Genomic DNA, 12,526 nt, shown 5'->3' on the forward strand with positions numbered 1-12,526 from the left:
TGTAAGATGGTAAACTTTTTTTGTTTTGAAAGATTCTCAGTGTAAACTAGTATGTGAGAAAGCAAACTACCCTCCTTTGCTCAAAACAATGTTTACCTTAAGCCTTAATATATTTATTAAAATACTTTATGACAACTTTACACTATAGGTTAAAATGTTTAAAATGCGGAAGTGTCTGTCTGTAGTTATAATTTTTGTCTGTGTAGAATCATCAACTTTCATAACTTGAATGCAAAGAATCAAATCAAACGTACTGAAAAAAGTTATAATTTGTTTTCTTGCAATTAAGAATCTGAAAAAAGCTTTATACCTTTTGATTTGATTCTTGAATAGTTTTATTAATAGTAGACACCTATTTATAGCAAGGTCTCAGCACTGTTCAGTTTTTGAATCCTCCAGACCCCTTGCTTCTCTTTAATCTTTAGGTGAGATAATTGCTTATTAGCACCTCTTTAGGGTTATGGAGAGGAAATAAAACTCACAAGTGCTGACAACCCATTATGTACATGCCCCTGTGTTAGGGACTGGGGCCAGATACAAAGAAAAAAGAGTATCCTGCTTATTTCCTCTGTTGGAGAGAGTAGTTAAAATGAGAGATGTTAAATTACCTTCAGCATGTGAGGTACCTGTTTCTTGAGGAAGAGAAAATTGAAAGTGATAAGACTGGTTAGGTCTGGTCATTTGCAGGAACCTGTTCATTTGAAGCTGTACCCCTGTTTATCAAACGAATTGAAACTTAGGTCAATTGTTGTGTACCCTGACCACATTAGAATCACTTGGGGAGTATGCCAGTTTGAAAGTATTATGTCCCCCCAAACACCATTATCTTTGATGTAATCTTGTGTGGGCAGACCTATCAGTGTTAATTAGGTTGTAATTCTTTGAGTGTTTCCATGGAGATATGCCCCACCCAACTGTGGGTGATGACTCTGATTGTATAATTTCCATGGAGGTGTTACCCCACCCATTCACGGTGGGTCTAAATTAAATCACTGGAGCCATGTAAATCACCTGACAAACAGAAGGAACTCAGTGCAGCTGAGAGAGACATTTTGAAGACTGCCGTTAAAAGCAGACTCTTGCTCCAGAGAAGCTAAGAGAGGGCAAACACTCCAAGAGCAACTAAGACTGATGTTTTTGAGGAACTGCAACCTAGAGAGGAACGTCCTGGGAGAAAGCCATTTTGAAACCAGAACTTGGAGCAGATGCCAGCCACGTGCCTTCCCAGCTAACAGAGGTTTTCTGGACACCATTGGCCATCCTCCAATGAAGGTATCCAATTGTTGATGACTTACATTGGACACTTTTATGGCCTTAAGACTGTAACTTTGTAATCAAATAAACCCCCTTTATAAAAGCCAAAAAAAAAAAAAAAAAAAAAACAGCCTCAAAATGCTACGCACTGAAACATTCATCATTTTTATTCATTCATTCATTTGTTGAAAGAGTGAATTTGTGGAGCACTGTATCAATTGGATCCTCCAGGAAGCAGACACTGAGGTGGAGTTAGGAATGCAAGAGGTTTATTGAGAAGTTATGCCATAAAAGATAAAAAGAGGAGGAATCAGGGATTGCACAGAGAAAGCTTCCATACCCTAATGCAGACATAAATCTTGTGAAAGGAAAGCAGGGAGGAAGCAAAATTGGGCAGAGAGACCCTCAGACCCTAATGCACTTCTGGCAAGACTCAGTCAACCAAACTGAGAGCTTCAGAGGAAAGATTGCCTATTAATAGTGTACATATTGGAGAGAAATTTCCAGGACCTAACATCCCTGCCAGTTCAATCATTGGCTTGGGGCTGCCCAAGAAGAGTGTAGTCTCATCTCAAAAGTTGTTAATCCTGAAGCCACTTATAATGGTAGGCTGTCAACTAACTGTAGGACTTTCTTTCAGTTGATACCAAGTTCTTCTTGAGCGGAGATTCAATCAGCATAACTTCTTGTTGGCCACAATCACTTACTACATGCTTGGAACAACTTTTGGGGCTGGGAATATAAAAGAGAACAAAACAGAAAAGGTCTTTGCTTCACATGGACTTTCTATTGCAATGGAAGGAAACAGGCCATAAACAAAGAAATCATTTATGTCAAGTAAATCATTGTGTCAAGTAATGGTTGCTATAACGGGGGGATGGTATCATTTTATATGGGGCAGTCAGAGGGCGCTTCTCTTATTAAAGGACATTTGACCAGAGACCTGAATGAAGTGAGGGAATTCACCTTGCAAATATTTGCAGCAAGATAATTCAGAGTAGGCCAAGGAGCAATAACAGAGGATCCAAGGTAAGAGTAAGCCAGGCAAGCCTGAGTTACAGCAAGAAGAAAAGCATGGCTGGAGCAGAGTGAGAGAATGAAAGAATGGTAGAAGAGATGGCATGTCATAACTTGTAGGCAATGGAAAGAATTTTGGATTTCTCCAGCAGTAGGTGGGAGTCCTTAACTGGTTTTAAGCAGAGGCATGATGTTATCCAACTTGGTTTAGAAAGCTTACTGTGGCTGCTGAAACACAGCCTTGAAAAATACCTATAAACCTACAACTTCTCTAATAATAATAAATACCCCCCAAGAGAGAAAGGATTAAAAAGAGGTCTGGCCTTTGGCCCTTAGCTTCTGGGTGGTGATCTCTAAGCCAATGGAATGTCAGGCCTGATAGGAGTGTGTCTTTGTTGGCATGGGGGGCCTTGGTCACACTGGATAGTCTAACAATGTGATTTAGGGTGGGGCTGGCCTTAACAGAAAGACCACTAACGTGATTTAGGGTAGGGGTTTGGGTCATGCTGTTTCAGTCGACCTCTAGATGAGCTCAAGACGGAGATAAGCCACATGGACAATCAATCATACCTATGTGATGGAGCCTGTATAAAAACTCTGGACACCAAGACTTGGGTGAAGACACTACAGAGTGCTGACCTAACCTAAACAAGAGTAGACCTGATTTTTCTGAGGTCTAGGTGGAAAGGGGTAACAAAGAGGCAAAAAATACAGACAGGCGCAGTTGAAAGTCCTACATGAAATACAAAGCATTTCTGAACTCAGGTATGCAGCCATGCTCTGGTGAGCAGAAGGGAGATACAGAGGAGAATATGAAAGTAAGGCCATGTGTGCACTCAGCCCACATCCTGTACTCCACCTTCGCTTTTCGTAGGATTTCACAAACTATGCAAAATTGTTGTGCAAGAATGAGCAGCCTTAAAATTGTAAAATAAGCATTTGCCATTTATTACAACTGTGTCATCAAAAGTGCCCCAAAGTCAGTGGCTGGGAACAATTTCACCCAGTTATTTAACACATAAAAATTGTAGACTTTCTTTTATGACTTATCATACCCAAGACCCCTACAAGATTTGTGTTGATGAGCAGTGGAGAAAGTGAAACTCAAGAAGGAAAAATGAGAGAAACTGATACCACACTGGCAAGGAAAAGGTGGACCTTGTCATAAAATAGCAAATTTCAAAGACACTATTTAGGAGAAGAATAAATAGCCAAATAAAGACAAACAAATATACATTTGAAAACAAAAAGAATCACATTACTTATTGAGAAGAACAAAGGGAAAATAACATTGAAGATCCATAATGAAGTCAAAACGTATATTAAGCGAATAAATCACTAGGGGTTTCTTAATTAGTGGAGATTTTTTACTTTAAGAATATTGATTCCTCTACTTTTGACTATGCACATGTTCTTAAACTGGCCTCAATTTGGGAGCTGGAATTAATAGCTCATTTTAATGGTTTGTTCATGGTGACTTGAGATGAATTGGGACATCAAGAATGACTCCCAGGTTCTGAGTTGAGCAACAAAATAAATTGTAGATGCCGATTACCAAGGGATGTGAGACAAGGGAATGGCCAGATGAGCAGTTCAGTTTTGCACATTTTGAGTAGGAAATGACTGAGAAATCCAAAAGAACATAACAAACATGCAATTCAATAAGTGAGTCTAAACCTCAAGAGATGTAGTTGGGTTGAATATATAAATACAGAATTTGCCTGAGACCACACAGCTCCTTAGTAACAGGGAATAGAGGATAAATCCTTCTAACTCCACATTTACGTTTCTTTCTCTAAGACATATGATGTAGAAATCAGGGAAATGGGAATCTGTGTGTTTAATATGAAATTCTACGAACAACTTCCCTCTCCAAATACTGCTAAAGTGGAAAAACTGGAAATACTATATTTCAACTACTATGCTGAACCTAATACCAACACTTCCTTCCAAATATTAAAATTTGTTTCTTTATCATGCTACTCATGCCAGAAAATTTCTATGTATCTCCTTGAAAACCTGGCTTCTGCCAATCCCCTATCCCCCGTCTGACACACATGTCTGAATATCTGTTAAGATATAAACATCATTACATTTTCCCACCAGGTTCCTAATGCACATACAGATTAAAACCCAACCTTATAAACTGATCACTTAGTGCACTGCCTCTGATACACTGGTTTGCGCTAGGATCACCGTTTCTCTAGTAAAGAACAATCCAGGCAACATGTCTATGGTGAGAGAGAGAGAGAGAAAAACAGAGAAAGAAGGAGGGAGGGAAGAAATGGGGGGGGGGGGAAGATGGCAAAGAAATGAAGCCCATGGAGTAAATGGCAGAAGAAACCCTCAAAATAACTAAGAGAGAACACTCAGCAACCGGAAGTCAAGGCAAGCAAAGGCCTCAAGGAGGGACTGAGAAGTGCTGTGAGTACTACTAAAGGCAAAGTAAAGTATAAAATGGGCCATTTGGTAAAATGATAAGCACAAAAGCCAGGTTTCCTTTAGTTGAGGTGAAATTGGTAATCTATAACTTAGACTATGTAAAACACTTCTAGTTCTAGAAGTCTGGATCCGAAGAGGGGGATAAATGAAACATTAATCATGGGAGCAGAGTATATATATCACAATGAAAATTCCATAGCATTTCAAATATTAATCGTGACAAGTTTTGGAGTAGGTAAACAATACTCCTTGATTCGCAGGAATGAAAGGGCCGTAAAGATCACCAAGTACAACGTCCAGCTTTTGTGGAAAACCTGTCACTAACACCGTAACCACCATCACCTCTGTCCCACATCCTGTAAATGGTCCTCCAACCTCAAGGCTGTACATTCCACTTTCCAACAACTTTACTACTTAGAATGTCTTGCCCTAATTTGTGTCACAGTTTTCTACACCAAATTCCATCCATCCATCCTTGTGATTCGGGTTCTTCTTGAGGACATCAATCTATGCCAAATAGACTAGTCAATCCTCTGGATATCAAAGGTGTCCTGTTGTCCCTGTTCCAAGTCTTCAATTTTAACTCAGAGGACTCAGTTACCTCCCCTTCCATTCACTGGGTCATCCAGGCTCAATCCAATTGTCCCTTTCTCTTTACAGTCTCCATAATTAATCCCAGCCCTCGTTATGGTACCAAAACAGAGCAGAAGTCAATCTCCTCCCTTCCTTGTCTCCTTCTACATCTATTGAGCTATCCCAGTATCCTATTTGCTTTTTATACTCTGGCTCCCTGTCCCCACACCCTAACCTTCCCCTGTAAAATAATGACCCCTCATAGATGAAAGACACACACATGAGAGATAATGCATTTTTATGGAAAGGGGATTCCATGGTGGGAAATAAATTATTCCAGGAGGGAGTGAGATTGGTGATCTTCAAATTTCAGAGCTTAAAGTACTTGTAACTGACAAGTTGGACTTGGAATTATAATCTTTCTTATGGTTAGAATTGACTAAATGCAAAGAAAATTTCAGGCAGCACTTTTTTTAATAAATTCAGTTTTATTCAGATATATTCACATACCATACAATCATCCATGGTGTACAATCAACTGTTCACAGTACCATCATAAAGCTGTGCATTCATCACCCCAATATATTTTTGAACATTTTCTTTATGCCAGAAAGAATAAGAAGAAAAAATAAAAATAAAAAAGAACACCAAATCATCCCCCCCATCTTACCCTATTTTTCATTTAGGTTTTGTCCCCATTTTTCTACTCATCCATCCATACACTAGATAAAGGGAGTACGATCCACAAGGTTTTCACAATCACACTGTCACCCCTTGTAAGCTACATTGTCATACAATCATCTTCAAGAGTCAAGGCTACTGGGTTGGAGTTTGGTAGTTTCAGGTATTTACTTCTAGCTATTCCAGTATATTAAAACCTAAAAAGTGTTATCTATATAGTGCATAAGAATGTCCACCAGAGTGACCTCTTGTCTCCATTTGGAATTTCTCAGCCACTGAAGCTTTATTTTGTTTCATTTCACATCCCCCTTTTGGTCAAGATGTTCTCAATCCCACAATGCCAGGTCCAGATTCATCCCCAGGAGTCATATCCTCAGGCAGCACTTTTGATCATCTCTGCAAACTAAGTATTGAATTTCATATTTTTCACAGATATTTCTACACATGCCTTTGTAAAGTTGGCATGGATTCCAATACTCTTGGCTCTTGTCATAGTATAATCTGAACAGGCCACCTGGGAAAGAAAAAGCTGTGGTTAGTTTCTATGCAGCAGTGGTCCTAGGAGTAGGGAGGCATGATTTAAAGAGAATAAGCCCTATTAAGACTATTAAGAGCACAGACTCTCCGGTCATACACCTGGATTCAAACCTAGGCTCTGTCATTTATTAGCCCTCCATCCCTAAGTAAGTTTTTTTCAGCTCTCCGGCCCTCCATTGCCTCATCTTCACAATGGGCAAAATAATAAATCCAGCTTCTTAGGTTTTTGTGATTAAATGATGAGTATATATTGTACATTCAGAATAATGTCTGGCACATAACAAGAAGTAATTAAATATCAGGTATTGGTGTGAAAGTCTTTCCTGAGGGTCCAGGATTTCAAGGGCTGCCACTGTGAGCATACTCCTAAGTGCCTACAGAGATGCATGCTTCTCACACACAGCTCGCCAAAAACAGCCAGGATCAACTCTGAGGTAGGACGCAACACACTCATATTTGAGCCATGTGTGTGCATGATTTTGTGCTTTGAAACATGGGAGCACACATGCACTACACATGTCCTTTTGTATATTGAACCCACAGAAACAGATATTGTACACACATGCTGGCACACACACAGGCACATATGCACCACTCATTTTATCCACAGGTCTGCATTCACATTCAAATACAGCATATACACACGTGCTCACTATGCAAACCTCTACCACACATGGTCCACATGTGGCTAAAGCCATATTAGCTGTTAATATCGATAGCTGTGTATCAGTCATCCAGGCATGTGTGTATGTATACAGGCTCTTTGCCTGAAAATCCCCAGTGACAAAGTTCCTGATGGTCAATATTCTGTAAATATTAATCATCAATAGTATTAATTAATTATTCAATTTTTCAAAATATAGGGGAGCCATTAGAAAGAAAATAGTAACAATCACTACCATGCTATTTAACATCTACTATTTACCAGGCATTTTATGAACAATATCTTACTGAATTCTCTTTTAAAACCTGCCATTATCTCCATTCTTTAGATGAAGACACTGAGGGGTTCAAAGAGAAACTCTGTCTGTCCACATTCCCATAACTGGTTCTTGGGCAAACCAGGATTCAATTTCTGGTCGACACGATCTTAAGCCCATGCTCTTTCTCTCTGTGTCATCCTGCTTCTCTATATGATAAGAATTCTAGGAAAGAGTGGCATCTTCCTGCATGACATCTGCAGTCATGAGGTCTTCTACAGCTTTCAACAGATAGTCCAAAATCCTTGGCTTGGCATTTACAGAACTTTGCAGCTATTTACCCATCCCCTCATTCTGCACACATTTATCAGCACCCACTCCATGCCGCATCATGCATTCAGTGCTAAGAATTTAGAGGTCTCCAATGCCCACATTAATAAAAATGAGACAAAAGAAAGTTTTGATTTTATTTCCTGTGTGAAACAAAAGGAACACTTTTTTTTTTTTACCAGAAAAGTAAAATGTTCCAAGTTTAGGTGAGGTGGGAGGCTGAGAGGGGAAGAAAGTGCAAAAGCAAATGCCTCAGTGACAGACATCTCAGAGCATTTGGGTGCCAGTGTACGTATGAACTGCCACAGAAACCCAAAGGGGGCACTGAATTGCTGCTACATCAGCCAGCCTACTGGTCAACCAGAGGAAGGGGACCCAAAAATGGCACCCAGTCATTCAGGCTCCAGAATGATGGTTCCATGATCGTCAAGGGAACGGCTCTCTCTCCTGGCACCATCCTGCTTGCAGGGAGAAGGAGAAGATCTGCCCCCTCCCAGAGCAACACCCACGCTCCTCAGGCTAACACCCTGGGTGGTGGTTGGGGACCCCAAGAATGACGATCAGGCAGGCCGCCTTTTCCTCACTCTCCACATGGAGAGTGGACCAAGGCAGCCCCAGGAGGATGCTGCTTACGGTGGCTCAAAAAACAAAAACAAAACAAAGGGTTTGTCAAGGACAAAACCTCTAAACCCTGAAGCTGCTCTTGACCCTATATTGCCTGCATCATGATAAAATTGTAACACCCACATCAGATTAATGTTACCTTAAGTGATTCTTCATTTTCAATTTGAAGTCAGAGGAGATCTTCTTTTGAATCCCAGCATTGCTTCTGACCCTCTGTATGATGTTATGTTTTAACTCACCAGACCTAGTCTCCCCAGCTGACAAATGGGACTGAGGCTGCTTACACCAGATTGGAAAATCTCAAATGTGTTTGTGGAAGAGGATGTTAATAAGATTTGTCATTCTTTGTAATAACCTGGGAAATTTTTAAGTATACTCACACTAAGTCTCCATCTCTAGAGATTCTGATTTGGTAGGTCTAGAAAGAGACCAGAGCAAGGTGCTTTGCAAGAGTTCCCCAGAAAATACCAGTGGGCTCCAACCTGATTTGAGAGCCACAGCCCTGACTGACTTCCTCATATTCACCTGTAGACATTGCCCAGCTCATTTCACACATTGGATGTATTTTAAGACAAAGTAAAAGATCATTAATCATGAGGCTAAAGAATGGGGAGCGGTTGCTTAATAAGTGCAGAATGTTTAACTGGGTTGAACTTAAATGTTTGGGAAGGGACAGAGATGACGGTAGCATGTCATTGTGAGAATAATTAACAGTACCAAATGGTGTGTGAATGTAGTATAAAGGGGAAGTTTAGAATCATGTATGTCACCAGAATGAAAGTTGGAGGTTAAAACATGGGAATGTATAACACAGTAAATCTTGTGGTGGACTATTCTGTGATTAACTGTAAAATATAAAAAAGTTCTTTCACGAACAAATGTATGGCATGATTACAAGGAGTTAATAATAGAGGGTACATGGGAAAAAGTGTACCTATTGCAAACTCTGGGATATAGTTAACAGCAATATTTTAATACTCTTTCATCAACAGTAAGAAATATTCTACACCAATTCTATGGTTCAATAAGGGGTTGGGGAGAAGGGGTATGGGAGGATTTGGCTTTTCTTTTTTGTTGTTATTTCTTTTCTGAGGTAATGAAAATGTTCTAAAATTGATCATTGGATTGTATGCACAACTATGTGATGATACCATAAGCCAGTGACTGTATACTTTGGATGATTTGTGAGGTGTGTAAATATATCTCAATAAAACTGCATTTAAAAAAAGATCATTAATCAAAAACCAAAATATAAGTTCTGGATTCTTTCTAACAGCTCTGTCCAGAGCCAAAATGTAAATATATCTCAATAAAACTGCATTTAAAAAAAGATCATTAATCAAAAACCAAAATATAAGTTCTGGATTCTTTCTAACAGCTCTGTCCAGAGCCAAAATGTAAATATATCTCAATAAAACTGCATTTAAAAAAAGATCATTAATCAAAAACCAAAATATAAGTCCTGGATTCTTTCTAACAGCTCTGTCCAGAGCCAAAATGTAAATATATCTCAATAAAACTGCATTTAAAAAAAGATCATTAATCAAAAACCAAAATATAAGTTCTGGATTCTTTCTAACAGCTCTGTCCAGAGCCAAAATAAATGCGATACATACTTCTCTGCAAACATGATCCCCGACCTCCAACTTCAAAGAATCTTCCTACCTTTATGCGCTTATTAGCCATAAATCATATATGGACTCATTAATTCAGTAAACATTTACTAAAACCTACTCTGTGAAAGCAGTAGGCTTAACACCAGGGCCACAGAGATTTAAAAGACAGAGCCTTAGGTTTCAAACAGTTCAATTTCTTATGTATACAGTTGGGGTGATGAAAGGACAAAATACTTTGATTTTTCTGGGAAAGAGGTTATCTGGAACAGTTCCTGACTATTAGTTATGCCAGGTGAAAGCATTAAACAATTAATAAGGAAGCAGCAGTATGTACAACTTTCCGAAGCATGAAGTGCTTTCTTTTCTACCCCCTCTTCTTTTTTTGCAAACCCACCTGCAGTGCTTCACTGAGCATGGGAACAAATCTCCCTCAAGTAGAGTTGATGATAAAGAGTGAGAAATAGGGAAGGTGGAGGAAGATGAGGAATGGGAGGGAGAAGGAGAAGGAGGAAAGATAGAGGAAAGAGAAAGAGGAGATGCTGACAAGGTGACACTGAACTCAACTCCAAAGAAAGGAGAAACAACCTTAATTCTCTATAGGGCTGGTGGATACAGCTCCATGTCTTTCTGTACATGTCAAGGTTTGAGGGATACACTTAAGGAATCACATCTTCCTGATTTCATTTATCCTTACTGCCTACAGTGATATCTATCGCTCTTCAGTGTCTCTGAAGATCACACTCAAGAAACTTTCTTTAATTGAAAATAATACCTAATATTTTTCATTTAGTGTTTATGTTCGTCCACTGTCCCCATTCTTTTTTTAATGTATATTTACTGTGAACTTTAACATAGATACATAACAGTGATAACTTTCAAGTTATGATTTAGCAAGTTGTTAGAGAACAAGCTTCAAAGAATGTCATGGGTCACAGTTCCACAACTTCAGCTATTTCCACTGCTGTAAAATATAACATACATACAGAAAAGCGTTAACTCTCGATGTACAGCTCAACAAGCAGTTATATGGGTAATTTCAAAAATTGTTATGGGTTACAATTCCACAGTTTCAGCGCTTTACTTATTATGCAATATAGGGTATATACAGAAAGGTGAAGACTTTCAAAGCACAATTAATAAATAAATCCTACTTCAATAAAACACCTGCATGAACCAAACACCCAATTCCAACTCCCATCCCTACCTCTTCCTATAACCACATAAGGTTGAATTCCAAGACATAATACAAACACACTAGCTAAGCCACCCAACCCCAATTCACAGTATCAATCCAAAAACAGGCCAACTACAAATCCTATTCTACCACAACTCCCGGTTCCATTCAATGGCACATCCAGTTCTGTTCAACAAAAATACTCTCCAGACTACTCCAAAACATTAATCCAGCCCAATTCTCTAAAAAATGTTGCTTACCCCTGCTTATCACCATTCATATTCCAACTATCACTCTAAGGTCCTACACTCTCCACACCACAACTCACTCTCCAACCTCCAAACTAACCTTTGGGTCCTCCTACAACTCCCCAAATTGGACTCAATTTCTTACATCTAACCTAGGAACCAAACTCCCAACCCAATGACAGAATTACTGAAAATGTTTCGTGTTCTTACTCTCCACTATCTCACAACCAGGATCAACAATCTCTTACATCTGTCTTGGCAGAGAAGAACCAAGAGGGATCTTGAGATTAACTTTGAGGGTAACACCCTCAACCTGTCTGAGAACAGAAAAAGCTTCACATGTTGCCTACTGTACATGAGCTGGAGCAGACACCAAGGTATCAACATCACATGCAGGTCCCCAGAACCTGTGAGAGAGGCCTGAATTACCTGGAGTCCTATGAACCAGGATCAGGAGGATGGCAACAGTCATTAAGGAGGGCTTCATGACTGACATGTCCCAAGCGAAAGGAGGGTTGTGTTTCAGGGGACAGCACAGAGATCAGTGTATCAGTACAGTACCCTGCATTTACTGGTTTTGGAAGTAGGCCAGGGCTATGGACAGTGACCTGAAATGGATGGGCTGTATCTGAAGTCAGCCATGCAGAAGGATGACAAGCATTAGACATCTCAGCGGTGCACTCTGTAGGTGTGGTAGATCTTCCAGCAGCAGCCATGCCAAGGAGGCCTTCATTTCCAGTAAGAAACAAAGGCAAACAGAGCCAGTTGGCATTTTGTGATATAAATTTGAATTGATGAATCAATTATTTGATCAATCAGGCAATGAGAAAACTAATACATAATTACATGAAATAATCGTTTTTAAAATATCTGTTTTTACCCACCTGACAGTGGATGAATGTCCCTGTTAACCAGTAGCACCTACTATATATCCAACCCTTTACTTGATATTGTGGATTAACATAAAGATGGAGAAGAAAAATTGAAAGGGAAGGAGAAATGGAGAAAGGTAGGACATGAAAGAAGACAAAAATAGAGGCAATTAATGTTTTCCATGAATCTACATGTGTCAATCTGTGTATTAAATACTACAGTATAGACATGAACACT

At 39.4% G+C, this 12,526-nt stretch overlaps 1 protein-coding gene across 1 annotated transcript; it reads right to left on the reverse strand.

The window, feature by feature from the left end:
* Positions 1 to 5,648: 5,648 nt before the first annotated feature.
* DEFB116 (defensin beta 116) lies at positions 5,649 to 11,912 on the reverse strand. The gene is made up of 4 exons (XM_037811885.1): positions 11,846 to 11,912; positions 6,352 to 6,481; position 5,957; positions 5,649 to 5,753 (listed from the first exon to the last, which is right to left on the reverse strand). The coding sequence occupies exons 1-4, from the start codon at positions 11,910 to 11,912 to the stop codon at positions 5,649 to 5,651; spliced, it is 303 nt and encodes a 100-aa protein (XP_037667813.1).
* Positions 11,913 to 12,526: the final 614 nt, after the last annotated feature.

The sequence above is a fragment of the Choloepus didactylus genome, chromosome 19 (genome assembly GCF_015220235.1).
Source record: "Choloepus didactylus isolate mChoDid1 chromosome 19, mChoDid1.pri, whole genome shotgun sequence".
Taxonomy (NCBI): Eukaryota; Metazoa; Chordata; class Mammalia; order Pilosa; family Megalonychidae; genus Choloepus; species Choloepus didactylus.

Excerpts from the sequence above, each read along its gene's own strand:
- DEFB116 (XM_037811885.1), bottom strand. The coding sequence starts at position 11,912 with ATGTCAGTCATGAAGCCCTCCTTAATGACTGTTGCCATCCTCCTGATC. Across the intron at positions 6,482-11,845 it reads CCTGGTTCATAGGACTCCAG|GTGGCCTGTTCAGATTATAC; the intron begins GTAATTCAGGCC and ends TTTCTTTCCCAG.